The 22,898-nt window shown below is 37.6% G+C and overlaps 1 protein-coding gene across 12 annotated transcripts in view; it reads left to right on the forward strand.

Moving 5' to 3' along the window:
* adgrl3.1 (adhesion G protein-coupled receptor L3.1) overlaps positions 1-22,898 on the forward strand; it is a 1,303,645-nt gene that overhangs the window by 1,177,859 nt on the left and 102,888 nt on the right. For 2 of the 12 annotated variants that reach the window (XM_028802158.2, XM_028802157.2), the window contains one exon: positions 2,354-2,431. The exons of the other annotated variants lie outside the window; for them this stretch is intronic. In XM_028802158.2, coding sequence (XP_028657991.1) covers positions 2,354-2,388 — 35 coding nt within the window. In that variant the 3' untranslated portion in view covers positions 2,389-2,431. The remainder of the gene's footprint in view (positions 1-2,353; positions 2,432-22,898) is intronic. 12 annotated transcript variants of the gene reach the window in all.

Below are 22,898 nucleotides of genomic sequence, written 5' to 3' on the forward strand. Positions count from 1 at the left end.
GAGGTTGTTGGTTCGACTATTGGGTCCTCCAGATTCAAATGTTAACAATTCCCACACACCCAAGGACTGTTGACAAGTGTACCTGTTGCAATTTACATACCTCTCTATGCTGTGGTTCCTATTACATTGAAGGAACACCTGACACTGAGTTCTCTTTCTTGGGGGAAACGGAGGTCTTGGAACAGAAGCTTGTCGATGTTACATCCTCTTTTCTTTTTCCATCGCCTTTTCTTGTAAGAAGTGATGACGAACTTCCTCTGCAAGGTTACCCAAGAACACTCTTCTTTTCTCAGCATGCCTTGTACAGTACATGTGCTTTCATCGCCGCCAGATCAAGTATGTTGTAGAGCACAGCAACCGGCCACCTCTGTGTTCCTGTTCACACTGAATAAGCACATGACTTCTGGTCTAAGATGTCAACGCTGCACTAGGGAAAAAAAGAAAAAGACAAATATATGGGGCATTGGGTATAAAATTAATCAGAAAACATCATCAAACTAATGCAATATTATTTGAAAACTAACGGCATCAGATCGGGTGTAAATTTATGGTACTTGTAAAAGTTATCGTTTTTTTTTTTTTTTTCTGTTTTATTCTCCCAGTCATGTTCACCCTACAACCAACTGACTGACATTGTTAGATTAGAGTTTTTTCGTAGGCTTCAGGGATGCTAGTGTTAAGGAGGCTAGCAAGTACATATATAAACCCTTGACACATATTTTTAGGAAGTCACTGCACATTGGAGAGATTCCAAAGGACTGTAAAATGGCAAATATCATCCCATTATATAAAAAGGGTGACAGGGCAGATCCAAGCAACTATAGACCAATAACCTTAATATGCATCACAGGAAAATTAATGGAAGGAATTATTACGGATAAGATTGAGCAATAAATGGCAAGAACAGTTTTTCAGAACAGTCAGCATGGGTTTAGAAGTGTGAAGTTGTGTTTTACTAACATGCTGGAATTCTATGAGGAGGCAACAAAAGCATATGATCAAAGTGGAGCATATGAAATTATTTATCTTGACTTTTAGAAAACATTTCATAGTAGTTGACGTGGTAGTTCAGGGTGATGTTTTTAGATGGGTGCAGAATTGACTCAGACAAAGGAAGCGAGGAACCTTTTCAGAATTGGTTGATGTTAGAGTGGTGTTCCACAGGGGTCAGTACTAGGGCCTCTGTTATTTTTAATATATATAAATGATATAGATGATTTAGATTATATAAATTATATAGATAATTTATATAGGAATATAAGTAACAAGGTTAAGTTTGTAGTAAGTAGTGTGGTAGACAGTAAGACTTTAGGGACTTTCAAAACTCGACCTGATGTTTTTTTGGAAAAAATATGAGGATAGGACTGGTGAGCTTTGTTGGGCTGAATGGCCTGTTCTTGTCTAGATTGTTCTAATGTTCTAATTTAATTCTTCCCCACTGCTCTTACGTTGGAGAATGCCTTCACTGAGCTTCATTGGCTTGGTTTGTTGGAAGGGCTATTATACGCAACAAACTAAAACAGAAATTCTTTCTCCATCCACTCTCACTCACAATTTCACTCAGCCATGATATAATGTGTGTTACTCTTTCTTTATCACTCCCCTTCTTCTTTTTTATACCTGTCTGTGTGAGTCTATCTCTGCACTCATTGGTTTGAGTCAGCTGCTAAGCCCAGTGCTCATTGCCCATTGGGGGTCACATTCCTGTCTCATTGCTGCACTGCCACTTGCATGGTATTCACAGAAGTAGCGCTGCATTATAATGTGAATTGGCATGATAAACACCTTAAAAGTGATTAATATGATAAGATGCTGCATATCTGCACAGAAGAACTTTTTTGATTTCTCATCAGTTTATATTGGCTACCTGATGTCACATCTCAGAGAATTGGCCAAAAGAACAGAAATATCTCAGCGAACCTTCACTCCTTCATTCCGCATTGTGCTGGAAGCCGTTAATAAACTGACTGAGGTGCTATATTCAGTTTTCATTTGGTGTGGATGTACATTCATAAAACAGAATGGATTCTCCAACATGAAAAGTCAATTTGCAGCAGTGCAATAAGAGCACCTACCAAGAATGAAGCAACTTTTGTGATCCGTAAGCAGTGACACTGTATTAATCCCCAGAATGCAGAAGAGAAGCGCTACAATCTATGTCCCCTGTAAGTTATGTCAGCGCAGCAATTTTAATGGTGCCACAGAGCACTTTTGAACTGCTGTGCAGGTGTTATCATTGCACTTGATGTGGTACAGAGCTTGTCAACTGTGATTTCATTGCTTAACAACACCCGGTGCTTCAAGGTGGTCCCCAATACCCTAAACCCCTGTTAATCGTGTTGTTTCCTTACAGCAATTGATGCTTTGTGGGATGCTTTGTCTGTCTAAACTTCACGGGGGACTAGTTTGCAAGATGACTGAGATTTAAAAGGTAAATTGTGTTTACACCAACTTTTATAAATCATAATTTTTTTGGCATACACATTTTCATATTTTTTGGCTTATGCTTATTTTCATGCTTGAATCTAAGCAACATTGTATAAGACAGACCCCTAATGTTGAGTGTTCCACTTGTGATGACATGCCAGCACTCAAAAAGTTTTGGATTTTGAAACTTCACATTAGGGATACTTAACCTGTACTATTATGTTCTTCAAACAAGTAACATTTTGGTCAAACAATACCTTATAAATATATATTTTTAAATACTTCATTTTACCTCTGTTTGATGTAAATGTGTTTTTTGGAACTCCTGTGGACAATCCTGTTATTGCATTAAAAAGTATGAGTAGTTGCTTTTTATGGTGCTTGCATTACACATGTGCTCTATGACTTCATATCAGTCTTTGCTTGGAGCATTTACTAAGCAATAGCTGTGAGTAAATCTTATTTCTTACACTTTTCCAGTTATATATTAAAAGTGATTTTATAATTATCAATCTTTGAAATGTTTCTTAATGCTTATTTATTGAAAACTATTAGAGGTGGAAAATGTGTGCAGTACTGTGAAATGCTAATAATTGCTGTTTATTTTTATTTTTTTTTAATTTACTCAGATTCATAATTCCATTGATAGTATCAATTAAAACAACAGAGCTAATATGCTCTTACCTGATATACACGTGTTTGTGAAGAGTTTAGCTGTCTGTTTAACTAATGTTGCACACACATGTAGGTAGGACACTTCAAATAGTAAATAATATTCTAAACATTTGGGTGGGTTGCTCAAATTAACTATAGATTTGGAATACAATAGAATTAAGAATAGTTGGAAAATTGCCAAGTGTGTTTCACAAAAGAATAAATAATATAATAAGAACTGGTGAATGGCTTCAGATTATCTTGGTAAGATGTGTAAACAAATATTTTAGGGTTCTTATGTTTTGTAGATGGGGCGGCACGGTGGCGCAGTGGGTAGCGCTGCTGCCTCGCAGTTGGGAGATCTGGGGACCTGGGTTCGCTTCCCGGGTCCTCCCTGCGTGGAGTTTGCATGTTCTCCCCGTGTCTGCGTGGGTTTCCTCCGGGCGCTCCGGTTTCCTCCCACAGTCCAAAGACATGCAGGTTAGGTGGATTGGCGATTCTAAATTGGCCCTAGTGTGTGCTTGGTGTGTGGGTGTGTTTGTGTGTGTCCTGCGGTGGGTTGGCACCCTGCCCGGGATTGGTTCCTGCCTTGTGCCCTGTGTTGGCTGGGATTGGCTCCAGCAGACCCCCGTGACCCTGTGTTTGGATTCAGCGGGTTGGAAAATGGATGGATGGATGTTTTGTAGATCAGTGTCAGTTTCAGCAGCAGTTAGAATAAAAGTTCAAATAAAACCGTAAATTCACTACATTTCCTTTATATCTAGATTTTGGGTTTGTAAAGCTCTTTGTAATAATGTGTTTAACAACGGAAAAAATGCCTGATTTATTACAATTACTTTTAAAAACATGACAACGTAAGAAATTTTACATGAAGCAAGTTATTCAGTTCAAATGTAGTGATTATGATCTGCAACAATAACGTTAAGGAAGATGCTGATCAACAGTTATGTAAACATGCTTCAGTACTTTATAAGAAAAGAACTTAAGAACTTAAAAACATTTTTAACAAGAATGGATAATTCAACCCAACAAAGGTGTCAATCATTATTCATCTAACTTCTGTAAAATATCTAGTTCAGATTTAAGGTTTTCAAAATACTACTACATACCATACTATTTGGTAAACTTTCCATGTACTTGTAGTTTTCAGCGTAAAGAAAGATTTTCTAAAACTAGGCTTAAACACCTTGAATGTATGTCCCTATTTTCTAAATGAAGAATTAATTTTAAATTAATAGCATTTACTTTGAATAAGTCTGAAGAATACCATTGTCTACTTATAACTTTTACTTAAATAAACTGAGAAAGATTCAATGTTTCCTTGTAGCTTATGCCCTGCAGTCATGGAATACATGTAGTCGTAGGGCTGAGCAATATTGACTCAAATTGATCTTACACCATAAACCTGGTATATTTACTCACAATAATTGTGTAAAATATTAGCAACATGTACATGTGTATATTCTACATATACTTTTTTATGCTTTACATCATTTGTAATGTTTCCAATTTATGTACAGTAATCCCTCCTCCATCGTGGGGGTTGCATTCCAGAGCCACCCGTGAAATAAGAAAATCCGCGAAGTAGAAACCATATGTTTATATGGTTATTTTTATATTGTCATGCTTGGGTCACAGATTTGCGCAGAAACACAGGAGGTTGTAGAGAGACAGGAACGTTATTCAAACACTGCAAACAAACATTTGTCTCTTTTTCAAAAGTTTAAACTGTGCTCCATGACAAGACAGAGATGACAGTTCCGTCTCACAATTAAAAGAATGCAAACATATTTTCCTCTTCAAAGGAGTGCCCGTCAGGAGCAGAGTCTGTCAGAAAGACAGAGAGTAAAGCAAACAAATCAATAGGGCTGTTTGCTTTTAAGTATGCGAAGCACCATGGCACAAAGCTGTTGAAGGCGGCAGCTCACACCCCCTCCGTCAGGAGCAGAGAAATAGAGAGAGAGAGAGAGAGCCAGAGTAAAACAAAGTCAAAAATCAATACGTGCCCTTTGAGCATTTAAGTATGCGAAGCACCGTGCAGCATGTCCTTCAGGAAGCAGCTGCACACAGAAGGTAGAAACGTCCCTATCGTCTAGGTGTGCGAACAGCCCCCCTGCTCACACCCCCCTATGTCAGCGCAAGAGAGAGAGAGAGAGAAAGTAAGTTGGGTAGCTTTTCAGCCATCTGCCAATAGCGTCCCTTGTATGAAATCAACTGGGCAAACCAACTGAGGAAGCATGTACCAGAAATTAAAAGACCCATTGTCCGCAGAAACCCGCGAAGCAGCGAAAAATCCGCGATATATATTTAAATGTGCTTACATATAAAATCCGCGATGGAGTGAAGCCGCGAAAGGCGAAGCACGATATAGCAAGGGATCACTGTATTTGCATATATGTGGCTTTTTCTGATTCTGGTTATAGTGTCACTGAACAGAGCACAAAAAAACTATAGAATATCTAATCTTTTTATTACCTATTTTCTAAATATAAATAAATTTAGTCCTTCAGTATGATGACATTTATTTGTATGGGTGGTATAAAATAAATAACGAAACAGAACAGTTAAACTCCACCAAACCATAAGTAGAATACAACATTGTTAAACTGTTTTTGACAGTTCAAGTTAAATCTGTTTTGAAAAAGTTATCAACGAGTTCTTGAAACAGAATTACAAAACAAATCTAACAATTAACAGAACCTGTAGTATAATTATTTGCATTTTCTCCACAAAGGCATGCTGAAGAAATGCAGTGTTTAGGGTGGTGAAAAAATGTTTGCAAGAAAGGTAATATGTAACTAAAGATAAACATGATTAACATTGTATAGACATTAGGTAATATTTTAGAACAGTTGTATTTTTTCAACTCTGTATATACTTATTGTTGTATTGATTATTACACAAAGGAGTCTTCCAGATACCTTCTTTATTATAGAAAAGCCTCTCTCATACAATCTCCTTCCGGGCTCTCCCATCCCTCTCCCCGTTCTATTTATATATCTTTGTACAGTGCCACCTACTGTCCAAATGAAATAACATTAATACCACAACATAACACTTATGTTTGTTCATTGCTGCACACAACTTTGCAAATTGCTATTACTTAAAGCAGCAAGGCATAAAGTAATGTAAGTACAAAAGGTCAAAATAGAAAACTAAATGGAATGAGATAACACAACACCATATCTTAATTATCAGGACAGACTTTCTCACAGTGATTAGGAAGGTCTCTTTACCTGCTAAAAAAAATACAACCTTAATATGAAAATAAAATGGACAGTAATATAGTTTACTTATGAAGTCTGCTGTTTTTATTCCTCCTTGTAACACTCCTATAGTGGAGAGCATGTAAAATGAACATATGAGGGCTGTGTTGGCATATCATGTCTGGTGTGATGTGAATTAGTGTAGTTATTTTATCATTGCCAAAGTACAAGCATTTTCTGGGTACAAGTTAAGTAGGTAAAAATGCCAGAAGAGCACATGCAACACGTTCCAGGATGGCCTTTTCATATGCAGTAACACATTTTATCTTTAGATGCTATACTGCTTGAACTGTCATCTTGGGAAAATCATACCATTTCCAAACAGCAGAGCAAATCCTACATATTTACAATTTAAACTCTAACTCTTTTGCCATACAGTTGAACTATACAATGCTGTGGTATATAAAATTTAAACTTGATACAATGATAGCTGACAGATAGGGGCACAAATAAAAATTGATTCCAGGTTGTGTATCATAAAATGTATTGGGAAAATTTTGTTTTTTAAGAGTGAAATCCCTAAAGCATCACTTTATTTTGTGTTTTATTTAGTTGATATTGGTATAAGCAATTTTTTTTTACCCTTAAAGATAGGGTGAGAAGCTCAGTCAGCCAGGAGGGGCTCAGAGTAGAGCCGCTGCTCCTCCGCATTGAGAGGAGTCAGATGAGGTGGTTCGGGCATCTGATTAGGATACCTCCTGGACGCCTCCCTGGTGAGGTGTTCTGGGCATGTCCAACCGGGAGGAGGCCCCGGGGAAGAACCAGGACACGCTGGATGGACTGTGTCTCTCGGCTGGCATGGGAATGCCTTGGGATTCTCCCGGAAGAGCTAGAAGAAGTGGCCGGGGAGAGGGAAGTCTGGGCATCTCTGCTTAAGCTGCTGCCCCAGTGACCCGATCTCGGATAAGTGGAAGAGGCATAAGGAGGTTTCCTTTAAGTGCTCAGCTCCATGGTACAATTCAGAGTTCCGGTCTATGGAAGCAGCTGGCCAACACCTTGAGAGAATGTCACGTAAGACTGGCCTCACCGTGCACATCCAAGTTTTCTCTGACCATCAAAGGGCTTACAGAGATGCACTAACTGCAGCCAAGAACATACATTATGGCAGAATAATAGACAGTGGCCACGCTAACCCAAGGGTTTTGTTCTCTGTAGTTAATAAACTACTTCAACCTGCATCTGGTCTAATTATTTCCAAATAACAAATAGACATTCTGCCAAAGTCTGTGAAAAATTCCTCCACTTTTTCTGCAATATTAAATTTAAGAAAAATTAAACATCTAAAAAGATCAAAAGATCTGCATTTGTTAATGACCTGCTTGGTAAAACGAGGCATAATGCCTGTGTACTGCACCCCATCCCCACCACATTTCTTAAATCCTGCCTTCATGCCTTAATCCCAACTGTTATGACAATAATAAAAACATCCCTTGACACTGGCTTTGTGCCAGCCACTTTTAAAATCGCTTCAGTAACCCCAATGTTAAAAATATCTGGTGTTGATGCTGACAATCTTAACAATTTTTGGCCTATTTCTCACTTAACATTTCTGTCAAAAGTTCTTGACTGTGTTGTGGCCTTCTAACTTATCAGTTACTTAACTTCTAATAATTAGATGGAACTCTTTCAGTCTAGTTTCAGAGCACAGCACACTTCTGCTTCGGCTAGCTAATGACTTGCTTATTATAGCTGACTCTGGACAAAACAGTAGCGCCGGCCCAAGAAAAAACATGGCCCGGTGCAAAGTTTTTGTGTGGAGCCTCTTTATACATATGAAAAAAAAACTATTAGTATAAAAAAATTTATATTTTATTTGCAGATATTATGTGTTTCAGTTACATTGCACAAATTAATACTTGTAATTTATAAATAATTAATATTTAACAAAACAAAGCAATCATACAAAAAAACTTTAATATAAATATAGATTACATGATTATATTACTTTGTATATTTATAAACTACAAACTGGTAACGTAAGTTAATAAAATACATATAGTACAAATTTTCAAAAAATGACATTTCATTTTCTTGAATGTTATAATTGTGAATTCGTTAATCATCATAATTTCTTTTTTTTTTTTGCGAATTCTGATTAAAGATAAAATTGCTAATGAAGAGAATCATTCTTGAATTTTATATTATCTTCAATCTTGAAAAAGATCTTTCTGTAGATGCAACAGTTATTGGTAGTATTAATACAATTTTCAGAGTAGTAACAAAATTTGGATACAATTCGGATAAGTTATTTTTATATAAATATTTCACAATTTGTAAAATTGTATTCCTGGGAGGCAATACTCGGTGACACATTTTGATTTCATTAAATAAATCGATACAATCAATGTCATCATTCAAGGACACATTTAAGAAGGTTGCCTTCAGTCAATTTTTGAAAGTTGTTGGAATTATATATATATATATAAAAAAAAAAAGTTTCATTTTTATGGTAAATTTTGAATGTTTTCTTAAAAGTAGTAATTGCATTGTATAATTAAAAAGTATTGAATCAGGATATAATCTTCTTCAAATGAAGTAAGTTTATTTTTGAGTGATTGAATTTTGGACTTTGCTTCCATGTCACTGATATGTTCGTGAAGTTGTTTCAAAGCAAGAGAAAATTCTGGTACTTGGTATCTTACAGATTTCATATTTTCAAGTCGACATTCCCACCTAGTTTCCGACAGTGGTTTTGGAGTAAGGTGTTGTACATGCTGTTTCAATATATCCCAGCACATTTCAGAACATGAAAAAATATTGTATAAGCTTTGTAAAGTTCCAAAAAATGAAATGACAAGAGCAGATGATTTTGAAATGTCTCCAAGGATTAAATTCAAGTTATGGCTTCCACAGGGCATATATTGTGCTTTGGCATTTTTTTGCAGAATATGTGCTTGTATACCTTTATACATCTCTGCCATATTAGCTCCGTTATCATACCCTTATCCTCAACAATTCCATAAATCCTCTGTTTTTAATATATGTTCAATTTTGGTTGATAATCCTTTTCCTGTCAAGTCTTTTAATGTTTCAAAACTCATAAATCATTCTTAAATAGTTACTAATTTTTCACATTCATCTACATCAATATATCTTAAAATAGCAGATAATTGCTCTTGATCACTTACATCTGTAGTACAGTCTAATAAAATTGTGAAATATTTAGCTTTCTTCGCTAATTTTATTTTATTTTTTTGTCACTTTTTAGCCAAAGCTTATATCAGTTCATCTTGAATCCTATGGGATAAATAGGAAAGTGATGCTGTATCCATGCAACAATCTAAATGTTGTTTCGTGATTGGGTCAAATTTTGCAAATAATTCTATCAGACCTACGAAATTGCCATTATGTGGTTTATACAAAGCATCACTACTTCTTCTGAAATCCAGATTGTGTTCTGATAAATGCAAAATTGTAGCAATTATCTGTTCGCCACACTTTTTAAAAGTGTGTTTCTTTTCTAATTATTCTTTCATATTCTTTGTCAATAGTGATTTCCAATTGTAGATTTTTTTTTCAAGTTGTAATAATATGTACATCGCTTGTAAATGATGTTCTGATATTTCATAACTTTCTAATCATGAACTTAAGTGCCCAATTCCTAAATCTTTGAGTAGAGTAATTATCTTTGTTCTTGACATTCCCCATTTGTTAATTTACTGAGATAATATTTTCAGGAAAACCCCTGTTATTTACATCTTTAGGAAAACAGTAGTTTTTTCTTTGTGTCACGCTAGTTTGCACAATAGTCATTCTAAACTTTTCAGTTGTAATTTCGGGCCAAGTGCCAGCATTATTAATGTTGAAATTTTCATTTCTTTTATTTGCTTAACAAAAATTATTTTTGTTGGTTTCTTTATGCTCAAGAAGTTATGGTTCTTCAGATAGCTTCTCAATTTCTTGCTCTTCATTCAAACGAGAGCTGGCCTTTTGATCATCAAGGTCATTGATGTTAAACTGAATAGTTTCATTGATTTTGTCAGTTTCTGTTTTATCTTCCAATAACTGTGAATGCTCCGATTCCTCAATTTGTTGCACAGTCTTGGTTTTTAAACATTTTACAATAGCATTCCACTGCTTCCTTTTTCTTTTCAATTTTTCAAAGCTACTTAGATACTTTCTCCCTATATCCCTATCTCGTCTAGCCATTTCACAGGATTGTAAAAAAAATAATATAAAAAATTATGTATTTGCCTGAAAAATCCATGCTATTGACCATTTGGTGTGTCTATCAGGTATTACTGTTCATTACTATAATATACTATAACAGGGGTTGCCAACTCCAGTCCTGAAGGACCACCATGGCTACAGGTTTTCATTCTAACACAGTTCTGAATGAGTCACCTGCTTTTGCTGCTAATTAACTTCTTTTGAACTGTTTCTTTTTCCTTAATTAGCAGCCAAACAATAATGACATACAAAATAAGCCAAAACAACTGGTGTCCATCATACAGTATCTGAAAATAATGAAAGATGAAGTTCTCAGGAATGTCGACCTGCATCATATCCCCAGAATATTTTAATAGTGCTCTTATAAAGAGAAAATCAACAATGTCTGAAATGTCTGCTAATGCACTATGAGAGCAGCAACAAGCCATGAAATTAAAGAACTGGTTTAATTAATGACAGGAATTGGCACCTCATTAAGCAGCTGGTTGGAGTGAAACTGATTGGAGCTTGAGGCCCTGACTTAGTTGGTCTTCTGTTGGCTCCTTCACTTCATATTTCATTTCTGTTTGGGTGCCATTTAAAGAAAGAAATGAAGCATTTCAGAGGAACAATGAAGAAATTCAAGAGAACAAATCTTAAAAAAGCAATTCAATTAAAATGAATTTGCAAGAAGTTAATTAACAGCAGAAACAGGGCACTCATTAAAAAAAGGGTTAGAATGAAAACCTGCAGCCACAGTGGTTCTCCAGGACCAGACTTGGTGACCCCTGTAAAATACTATATATGTATTATTATAATTACTATGTATTATGCATTACTATGCATGTATTGGTCATTGTTGTATATATATTCTATTGTACTTTGAAAAGTGACATGTTACATTGTTCCATATTTGTGCAAGGTTATTGCTAGGCCCACAAATTACAGACTTTTGGCAAGAAAAAGGAAATGTAGTTAAATTAGCAAATGATGAAATGATTTATTTTTTAATTCCCCAAAAGACGTGGATCATGCAGGGCCGCAGGGCCTTGATAAACACCAGGCCTTGTGTTTGCACCCCCCTCAGGCTAGCCCTGCAAACCAGCATATTAATTTTGTTAGATCTCACTGCTGCATTTGACACTTTCAGACATGAGTCCACAATGGAGAACATGCTGGGTATCTCTGACACTGCCCTCCAGTGGTTTAAGTCCTATCTGACTGACAGGGAAAAGTTTGTTAGTCATGGTAACAGAAGATCCATCTCAGCACTGGTCACACAAAGGGTTCCTCAGAGCTCTGTCCTCGGCACATTACTCTTCTGTATCTGTATGCTTCCACTTAGGCATGTTATTCATAGCTATGGACTGGGTTATTATTTTTATGCAGGTAATACTCAGCTCTAAAAGTGAAACTTCATCAGGGCGTTCTCAGCTCACAATGTGCTTCAGTGAAATTAAAACCAGGATGGAGCAGAACCTTTTAAAATTAAATTGCAACAAAGCTGATCTCCTGCAAATTGGCACTAAAGTACAACTTAAGAAAATGAGCTCCTTCTCAGTCACTCTTGACGATGATTTCATCAGACCTTCCTCTAATGCAAGGAATCTTGGTGTCATTTTTGATTCCTCCCTTTCTCATTCTGCCCTCATAAAACCACATTGAGAAAGTTTTCTACTTTCACCTTCATAACATATCCCATATTCATTCATTCCTGTCCTTTTCTAATGCTGAGAAACATATCCACGCTTTTATCACATCCCACATTGATTATTGTCACTCTCTACTGGCAGTTGCCGCTTCTAATCTTATATCACACCTCATGTACATTCAAAACTCTGCTGTAAGAGTCCTAACACGAACCAGTAATACCCAGTATATAACACCCATCCTGCTTCACCTCCACTGGCTCCCTGTGGCTTACAGAATTGAATATATAATTCTATTATTATCTACAAAGCTTTAAATTGTCTTGCATAGGACTACATCAGTGTCCTTCTCCATCACTGTGCTCCTGTTTGCCCACTTATTCTGGCAGTCTTGTTGTGCCCCATAATTTGCACTCAATGAGTGAAAGGGCCTTTAGCTGTATAGACATTGGAATGACCTGCCTAAGTTAATTAGATCAACTGACTCCATTCATTATTTAAAAAAATTACTTAAAACTCATCTGCTTAGGAAGGCTTTTAACTTAATCTGACATTCTGCCTCCTATTTTAGTCTTCCTCTCTGTCCAGATGCTCAGTATAATTTATATGTTTGTTATATCACAAATTATATTATTTGTTAGGCATTCTTTTAGTACCAAATTTAGTGTTTTACTGTGGTTTATTGTCTTTTATTCTATTTAATGCTTTTGTATATCTAATTTAATGTTCTATTCAGGAAACATTTGTACCCAATGTTAAATACACCTTGAGCATGGGAAAAGTGCTATATAAATAAAATGTATTATCATTATTCTTTTAAAGTGTTGTACTCACTACTCTTTAGTAATTTGCAGCTTCTTAATTACATAAGCAGAGTAATAACCTTTTTTTGGGGTATGTAATTTAAGTGCAATAATACAAAAACCCCTAAGTGCATAAGACTTAGGTCTTTTGATGTGTGTAGCAAGATGCTAAAAATGTTCGACCATCCATAGTAGCCAGTGTGGTGATCTATGATGTATTCTCCTGGGGAAGCATCTTGAGCTCAAAAAAAGCACAATGCCTGAACAAAGTGAAAGCTGTTGAAGAAAAGAGGATGATGGCCAAATTGGATGCCATCATGAAAAATCCCCTCCATCCACTGCAAGAGGCTCTGTCTTGGAGCACTTGCAGCCATCGGCTCATACCACCATAGTGTGCTAAGAAGCACTTTAAGGAACTTTTGTAGCTTTTCTGTCCACTGATATCAGGCAATTCAATGCTTCCATCCAATGTACTTGTTAAATGGATTTTTTTATTTTTTTATTGTTGTATCGATTGATTAATTAGATGCATTATCTGTCCTGTGAGTCTGTATTCTTGTGTTTTATATTTATGTTACTGTATGTGTTTGTATTTCCCCATGGGATTAATAGAGTTTATCTAATCTAATCTAATACTCACCATTACAATCATATTGACAGAGAATGGAAATGTATTGCTTGTTGATTATTACATACAAATAAGAATCTCCCTGCTCTCCGTACACGTGACAATAATTACCCTATAAATTTATACATATAATTTCAAAAAAGCAGTAATGCAGGCATTAATTCTTGAGGGGCACCACTTTTAGTTTAGCCCAATTTTCAAGATGTCCACACAACATAACCTTTACTTTCTGTGTTTCATCCAGTATGTATATATCCACAGTATGTAGGAGTCCTAAATGAGGCACATTACCGGCATTGTGAGGGAGTGTCAGTTACAGCATTACAGCCATGTGGCATGATTCCCAGATGGTGATCTGGCTTGCAGGATCCTCATTGCAGAGGACCCGAGTGGATAGACCAGGCCAAGGAGACTCCCACATAATACCTCACTACAGCAGATTGACGGTAATTTACAGAGGTTGGGACTGGACCACGTTTCTGCCTGGGGGGTTGCAAACCACAATCCTGAGTCGTGTAGTGGGTACAGCAAAACCCTTAACCAGTGCATGCTCCTCAACCTGACCTGACCTCACAGTATATACCTAATCTTTAACTTAAACTTCTTTTATTTTGATCACTTGATTCTTGTGTGGTATCTTTTTTAAAATTTTCAAAAAACATAATATTGTATACAAACCTCTAACTAAATGCTTTTGTTGCTTCCTCATAAGAGTCTATCTTATTAGTTAAAAATGATACCCCCTTCTACACACAGGTTTACTATTCATTAATATACCTGTATCTGATAGGTATTACTCAACCTTTTTTTATTACTTCTTGCATAAATTTACCTGTAATACAGGTAAAGGATGTTCTTAAAGGAACATTCCATCCAAAAATAACATTGTTTATATGTTATGTACACCCTGTACTCTGTAGTGGTAGCTGAAAAAAACTTTTAATCTCATGTTTTCTTGCAAAATGAAATAGTGACCAGTGTTCTGAAAAATGTTTATGGAAAAAAGAAAAAAAAATCTCTCATTACTTGAGATAAATAATTCACATATCCATTATCAAGTTGTTACAATGTGTAAAATGCACACGTATTTGCTAAAATATTGTTGTATTATTACTTCCTATAAAAAAAGTTAATTAGGTGGGTAGGACTGGTGGGCTTTGTTGGGCTGAATGGCCTTTTCTCATCCAGATTCCAAAGCTGCTAAATCCAGTTCACAGTTGTGGGGAACTAGAGCCTTTCCCTGCAGTGCTGGATGCAAGGCAGGATACAGTCCTGGACAGGGCCCCATTTCACGGCTGAGTCCATTCTTATACTGCAAAAATGCATCTCAGAAATAAGAAAGAAATATGAATTGTTAAATGATTTAAAAGAAATAAATGCTTTAAATAAGTTAAAATATTTACCAGTTGAAAAAGAAAAATAATACTTGGTAAAATTGCCTTAGATTAAGTAATATCATCTATTAATAAGAACAAATAAATAAAAGTAGTGAATTTTAACACACATTAAGTTAAGAATTTGTGCAATAAGTTTTTTCGAATTACACTTAATATCCAAGTCAGATAACTCTAGACAAGCTATATTGAATTGAGCAAAATAATCAAGTACAATGTTACTCTTCATGATATATTTATTTTCTTGTGGAAAAATATAAGTATATTCACTCAGAATTAACTTTTAAAAAATATTTTTGCTATGCAGCACCTAGTACTCATTATATGAAATAAAAATAGAAACAATTAACTAATTAAAAAGAAAAAAAAAAAAAATTTTCTTTCATTTTTCATTTTATTTCATGTTAGATTGCCTCAAATTCCTTTACATTTTTCTCTCTTATAGAGTTAACTATTTTTTTGATATGAAAAATGACCTGACCTGTACTACAGTGCCAGAAAAACACAGTCTCCCATTGCACATATTCTAATAATAATTATACATATACGTAAGCATGCAGAACAGAGCTAAAGTGTACCTGGCAATTATACAGGTTTGTACATGAGTATGTATAGACTTACATGGTCATCGTTATTTTCGGTGAACTGTTTAATATATGTTGTGTTCATTGCATTAAGTAGAAGATGGGGAAACAACTGTCAATAAGGTTGCCACCATAATGACCTACAGTGATGACTCTAATTGGGTGGACAAAGTTTATAGCACTGTACATTTCGTCAGTGTTATTCCCTTTAACTAAAACTGAACAAAATATAACATTAATAAAAATAATCATTTTGCTATCAAAACTAAAAAAAAAAAGAAAAATTTCCTGAAAAGTAGAACTAAACTAAAAAAAAAGGAAAATAAAAATGAAAATTAAAATAGTTTTGAAATTTTCACCACATTAATTTTTGTGCATAATGTACACGCAAGTAAGCAGTTGCCACTACATTTCTTTATATACTGTATAATACGCTACTATGGCTGTTTGTTTGTCTGTCCAGGATTTTAGATCACCTGTAGCACACAAACCGTTTGACTTATTGACCTGAAATTTGGTACACATACAGTATATCACGTGACGCCTACCATTCGCTTTTGAGGCGATGTTTGACCTTGACCTTGGGGACATTATAAAGATGATTGCACCATTATAATCCAGCCAAATCTAGTTCAGTTAGTCCATCTCCACTGACTTCAATGCACTTTGCAGAGTTTGGCAATATACTTCCATGATCTCTCCAACCTCGAGGTGCAGCAAACACTTTGGGGTTCACTCGACAGTATTAGAGACATGGAGGATTTGTCAAGTTTGAATAGTCAACCCCACCTGTCAAATTTAGTCAGTATTTAGACTGTAACAAATGTTACCTTTATAAGGCAAAGAAGAGAGAAATTTCAGCCATTTAACCTTATTGCTTCCCACAGATATTTGTTGTTTATCGATATCTTAACAGCAACAGATTAATCAGATGCATTAAATTCAGTCAAAGTTACCACTTGAACCTAGGTTACACATTTACGTGTAGTTAAAATCAAGTTTTTGGTACCTACAGTATGTTTCAACATGGGTCGTTTGGTGTCACAGAGTACATTTCTGTCACACTATCATGATGAACTTCCCTATGTTACACAATTCATCAAAGGCAAATGATTGGACTGCAATAATCGTAATATATTTAGAGTAATTCAATGTTGCAAAGTTTTTAATAGGGGATCCCCATCTTGAGTGTTTACTTTGCAGCAGCAAGGAGATCTTGGAAATGAATAGCCATTGAATGGTCGATGTCTGTCCAGAGTATGGCTGTAAAACTGATAATGAAATCCGCTCTTATTCTACTCATTGTTCCGTGTCCTTATCATCGTGGGTGAGTTTAACATCTAAATTTATGTTCCTAGCAAGTGTACAAAAAATATGTTTATTTGTTCATGACTTTCTTTTTTCATGCTTGTTTCTTAATCTTAAACAAAACATTGCCATTTAAATAATTATTAATATTTGATATAAGTTTATATCCTGTGTTAATAATTTTTGCTTTTATTTCTGTTGTATTCCTTTGACTATTTGGGAAGCGCTTTGAGCTTTTGAAAGGTGCTATATAAATAAAATGTATTGTTATTGTGGAGTGGGAGTTTGATGAGAAACAAAACCTTGGAGAAAGTTTATTTTGTGTTTGTAGCATATCTAATGTTGCCAAATTCTTGTTTATTACCATACATGTTTGCTACAACATAGTAAAACATCATAACCAAAACTATCATTTGAAAAATGAACATTTAAATTATGTAATTTATTTCCAACTTTTTTGTCAAATACAGGGTTTTTTTAGCACATCCAATGTTGCTGCATTCCTAGTTACAAAGTGGTAAAACAACAAGAATTAATAATATATCACATTTAAATTTTTACACTGTTCGTCCCCATTACATTTATGTCAGTGACAGACGAAATGGAAAAGCCATGATAATTAAAAAAAGTTTTAAAAGACATGTATTCCATACCCTTATAACAAAGGTTCAGTGGGATATCAGTGGTCTGCTGGGATTTTTCATATCAGCATTCGGCAGCAGGAGGTTTGCTTACAGAATCCACCCTTCAGTTGCTATATAAATATTTTCTTTTATATTAAATATTGTTGTTGGTAGCCCATTACTTGACCGCCACTCGTGTAGGCAAGAATTTAACTAGATTACAACACACTTATTAAAATTCTTAATATTTTCATTAAGAATTGAACAGCAAAGATTACATAATATACAAATGTAGTTTTCATGCAACACAAGTAGGCATACTATACAAAAAAGGCATAATACAGTCTAACAATATGCACCCTAAAAATAAAAAACAGCATAATGAACTAGACCAGGGGTCTGCAACCTTCACTATGAAAAGAGCCATTTTGCCCCCTCTTCCTCCAAAGAAAAATAGTCTGGAGCCGCAAAACATAACACAGCTGATAAACTTTTAAAAGTTTTAATCTTTTTTAAGATTTTACATGTTACAACCACGGAATACAACAAACAGAAGTGCAGTGTGCATGTGTAGGGCTACTTTGAAATAAATTAAACTGAACTATGCAGGCCTATTTGGGTCCTTCCTATACCTGTGTAAAATTAAAATAAAAACTAGCCCACTTTAATATAAATAAAACATTTAGCTGTAGCTTAGCAGCTTTAAAAAAGTAAACATAAAATTCCATTTCAGTGTGCTGAATCAACTGAAGCACCTGAACATACAAAAAAAACCTACATCAGCTCCGGGTCCGAAATGAATGTGTTTTGGTTTTCTGAAAAATAATAGCTTATTAAATGCTATTGTTGTCACCTGTTTAAAGTGACTTCTGTTTCTGAAGTTCGCTGCTGATCATCTCTATGTCAGGGCTGTACAATGTGACTTTGACCTTCACACAGGACTGCAGGCTCTCATGTGTGAGGCGGGAGCGATATTTGGACTTTATGAAGTTCATGCTTGAGAAAACTTGCTCACATAAGTATGTTAAGCCAAAGATGGACAGGACTCCAAATGCCTATTTTTTCATGTTCATATACGTTTCGGGAATGGCACATGTGTCGAAAACAAATTTGTCGGGTTTGGGGAGGTTTTAAATATCACTCCATTTGTGCTCTTTAGCGAGAGTAGCCTTCTGACGGGTGACTTCTTCAAGATCCGCTGTCAGGCATTTGAACTTGGACACCCATTAATCTTTATCTGCTATGTCGTCCAGTTAAATTTCTAGATCGGGCTTACTTACTCCTGTGAATGCGGATGTGTTCAGCAGGGATGGATCGACGTCCAGGGGTGTGACAGGGAAGGAGAGAGTGTTTTTTTCCTTTCTGAACTCACTGAATCTTTCTCTAAATGCAGCTTGCATTTTCTGAGCAATTTCCCGTTTGTTTTTAAAGTCGGAGAATAGATGCTCTGATATTTTTATGAACGATTCTTTCATGTATTCTCCGTCTGTGAACGGCTTACCCCTCCTTACGATCTCTTGAGCTGCCACAAAACTAGCGGCTGTAGTTGACTGTGTAGAAGTGATCCACTTTTTTGAAAGTATGTTTGCTCTGTTCAGCTTTCCGTTGCAGTTCCGAAATTGCTCTCTTTCGCTTATTTTCAGTGAATGCTGAGAGCTTGTTTTGAAAATGTCTTTCAACGTTACATTTTTTGTTGTTCGATAATTTATCGCCACATATTAAGCACACCGGTAAGCCAGCGTCGTTGGCGGTGAAGGCAAATGCTTCTGTCCACGCAGAATTAAACTCTCTAAATTAGATGTTAAAATGTATAACAGTAGTAGTAGTAGTAAATAAACATATATATATATATATATATATATATATAAATACAAGTTAAATTAAGAAATTGCCATCATTCATTTTCATGGTTTTTATTTTTTTGTCAAGGCCAAAGGGAGCCACTACAAGGAGGCTGAAGAGCCGCATGTGGCTCCAGAGCCGCGGGTTGCCGACCCCTGAACTAGACAATGTCAAAATAAAGCCTAACTATAACAAGATATTTTAACACTATATAAGAAATTTGCAAAAGTAGCCATGCAAGTAGGGTTACAATAATATACATACATATACATTACATATTCATAACATGTATATGATGTAATATATCAATAAAAAGTAGCAATAATAATATTGCTAATAATATATTGTAGCGGGGCCACATAGTGTTTAAATGTCAGTTCTGAGTGCGTCTCGTTTCATTGTCCCGTTTACTGTTTGTGCATCAGTTAATGCCGTCCCCGTAAAAAGGGACGGATGATGGAAGGAGACCACAGCCACAAACCTGGAAAACACCTGTTTACAATCAATCAATCACAGCCGTCACAGGATTATTTAAGCCATCAGGAGGAGAAGGAAGGGAGGAGAGAAGGAGATTTTTTTTCACCATCACGACCACACAGTACCTGTTCTTTTCCATATCGCGCTTAGCCATCCAGTTTGTTTTTCCATCAGCCGGATTTATTTCAAGGACCTCACCACGAGAGACCCCGGGGTAGGACTTAATCATCCACCACACACACGAGGATTCACGGTGAGGCTGTTCCATTTTTTCCAGGGAGAATCAAACAACGCAATTTCACAAATTCAGTCATCCGCTTTCAGGACAGTTTTTCTTTATTACCGGACTCTCGTTCTCATTCATTTTCAGTTTATCATTCATTGTTGTTATTCGTATTTGTTACAGGGACAAGGGAGGGTTTTTGTTGTGTGTGTGTGTATATATATATATATATATATATATATATATATATATATATATATTTGGTGGTGTCTTGTTATTGCTGGGGTGGAGGGATATTTATATATTTATGTTTCTGTTTTTTGCATGTCATTTTACTTAATACATTTAATCCGTTTAAATTTTACATCCTGTTTTTGTGTGCGTATATTTTTCACCGTCGATTGTGGGGGGAAAGTTTAATTGGTAAGAAGTACGGCTTGATAGTAAGATTAATTCTCTTTCAATTATCCAAGCCACAGGTCTTGGGAGTGTAGCTGCCGGCTGGGTAAAGGGGTCGGCCGTTACATAAAGTGGTGCCCTCTCTGAGGAAATCTTAATAAATATCTATCGCTGTCTGCCTTTAAACATTTTCCCCATTTAACATGTCTATAGTGCGTGCCGAGCAGGACGACACCATTGCTTCGCCACGGTGTGATGATGGAGTAGCCGGGGCGCGGCACGTCACGGTCAGAGTGTGTTCAGCGGTGCGGGAGGTGGTGGATTCGTTGCAGTCGCTGTACCTCGAAGATCACCATGGACCTGAGGAGGAATGCCTGGAGGATGTCTCGCCTCCGTGGGAAGATCTGGCGCAACAACTAACCCGGCTGGATGAGAAAGTCCGCGAGGTTGCTGTAAGTGCGCTCGGGCGCGAAGATGCCTTGCGGGCTCGCATCAGCAGCTCCCAGGAGGAAATAAAAGAATACCTCAATGAGCAAGTTCAACTCCTGGGGCGGGAAATCGTGTTGTGCCTCCAGAGGCGGGATCAACGCTGGCAAGAAACTCTTCAGGGTGAAGTCCGAAGGAGTCTCCAGAAGTTACGTCAGTCACCCTGTCATTCAACGCTGTACGGGTCTCGGGGGGGGGGGGGGGGGTGTGTGTGAATACATCAATCGGCCCTCTGTTCCTGGGGTGCGCCTTTCCTTTCCAAAGTTGGGGGCCCCTTATAACATCGATGATGTCCTCAACTTTGTGGAAGAAGGAGAGGCGTACCTGGCTGTTAACCCTTTAACCCCAGAAGAGCTTAAGGGGGTGATAGGGGCATCCCTCTCGGGGCCGGTGCAGAGCTGGTGGCTGATGGCCAAGAAGAACATTAAAGACTGGGGATCCTTTCGTCGATCTTTCCTCGCGGCTTTTCTTCCGGAAGACTATGAATCTGAACTGGAGGACAAGCTGCGATCCATGGTGCAACTGCCTTCGCAATCAAACCGGGACTTCGCCTATGAATATCGGGCTTTGTGTTTGAAGTGGCGGCCGGCTATGTCTGAAGAAGAGGTGGTCCGCCGCATCCTTAATGCCTGTAACCCGCGGTTAGCTGGGGGTCTCAGGGGGGTTGTGGGGTCGGTGGAAGACCTGGTGAAGGTGGGCTCACAAGTGGAACGGGACTGGGGAAACTCAAAAACGTACTGGAACAAGGTACAAGCCAGTACACGAGAAACCCAGCCCCTAAAACCCCAGCGAGCCAAACCTTGCCAGTCGGAAGCCGATCTCGCCATCATGCAAACGAGTACGTCCCTCCTTATCATCCCAGTGAAGCTGCGGGGGTGGCAGGTGGATGCGGTGGTGCATACAGGGAGCCATCACACCTTAATCCGCTCAAGCATGTGGAAGAAGATTAGCCGCCCGACAGACAACTTAACATCTGCCCCGTCTGTCCGATTTGTATTGGCAGATGGGAGTGAACACAGGGCCCTGGGCAAAGTCCCCTTGAGGTACAGTGTACTTTCCACCACCTGGGAGATGGATACATATGTCCTGGATGACCGGCACCTGTCCGTCCCGTTACTCCTTGGGCTGGACTCTTTAACCACCATGAGGATGACCATCCATCTCAGTCCCAGGGGGTATACGGTGCCAGGGGAAGGGGTATGCGACTTCATTCATAAATCCAAAGAAGATCTGGGCTCGGAATTCATTTGCTTCTACGCGGCAGTGAGGAGTGACGCAAGCACCTCGGCGGCAGCCCCTGTGGAGGAACAGCCCGAAGAGGTAAGGCCGGTGCTGAAGAAGTGGGCCGAGGTGTGGACTGAGAAATTAGGAGTCGCCCGTGGAGTTACCCACGTGATCCACACCTCGGACGAAGTTCCAATAAGGCACCGAGCCTACCGCATTTCTCCACTAAAGAAGGGCATAATTAAAGAACACCTTGATCAAATGCTCGCCGAGGGAATAATCGAACCATCTTCCTCCTCCTGGGCGTCCCCTGTGGTCCTCGTGAAGAAGACGGATGACACCTATCGTTTCTGCGTGGACTACAGGGGGGTTAACGGGAAGACGAGCCTGGACGCATATCCCATGCCCCTGGTTCATGAGATTCTTGAGTCACTGCATGGAGCTGCAGTTTTCAGCACACTAGACCTCCGCAGTGGCTATTGGCAGGTGCCGATGGACGAGGGAAGTAAGAAGACGGCAGTCATCACCCCTGAAGGCTTGTTCCAGTTCAAAGTCATGCCTTTTGGGCTTAAAAATGCTGGGGCCACCTTCCAGCGGCTCATGGAGCAAGTCCTGAGGGGGTTGATAGGCAAGATCTGCTTTGTATACATCGACGACATTATTTACTCCCCTTCTATTAAACAACATCTCCAGGACCTGGACACCATCTTCCAACGATTACATCAAGCGCACCTTACGCTGAACACGAAGAAGTGTACCTTC

The sequence above is a fragment of the Erpetoichthys calabaricus genome, chromosome 5, assembly GCF_900747795.2.
Source record: "Erpetoichthys calabaricus chromosome 5, fErpCal1.3, whole genome shotgun sequence".
In the NCBI taxonomy this organism is placed as follows: domain Eukaryota; kingdom Metazoa; phylum Chordata; class Cladistia; order Polypteriformes; family Polypteridae; genus Erpetoichthys; species Erpetoichthys calabaricus.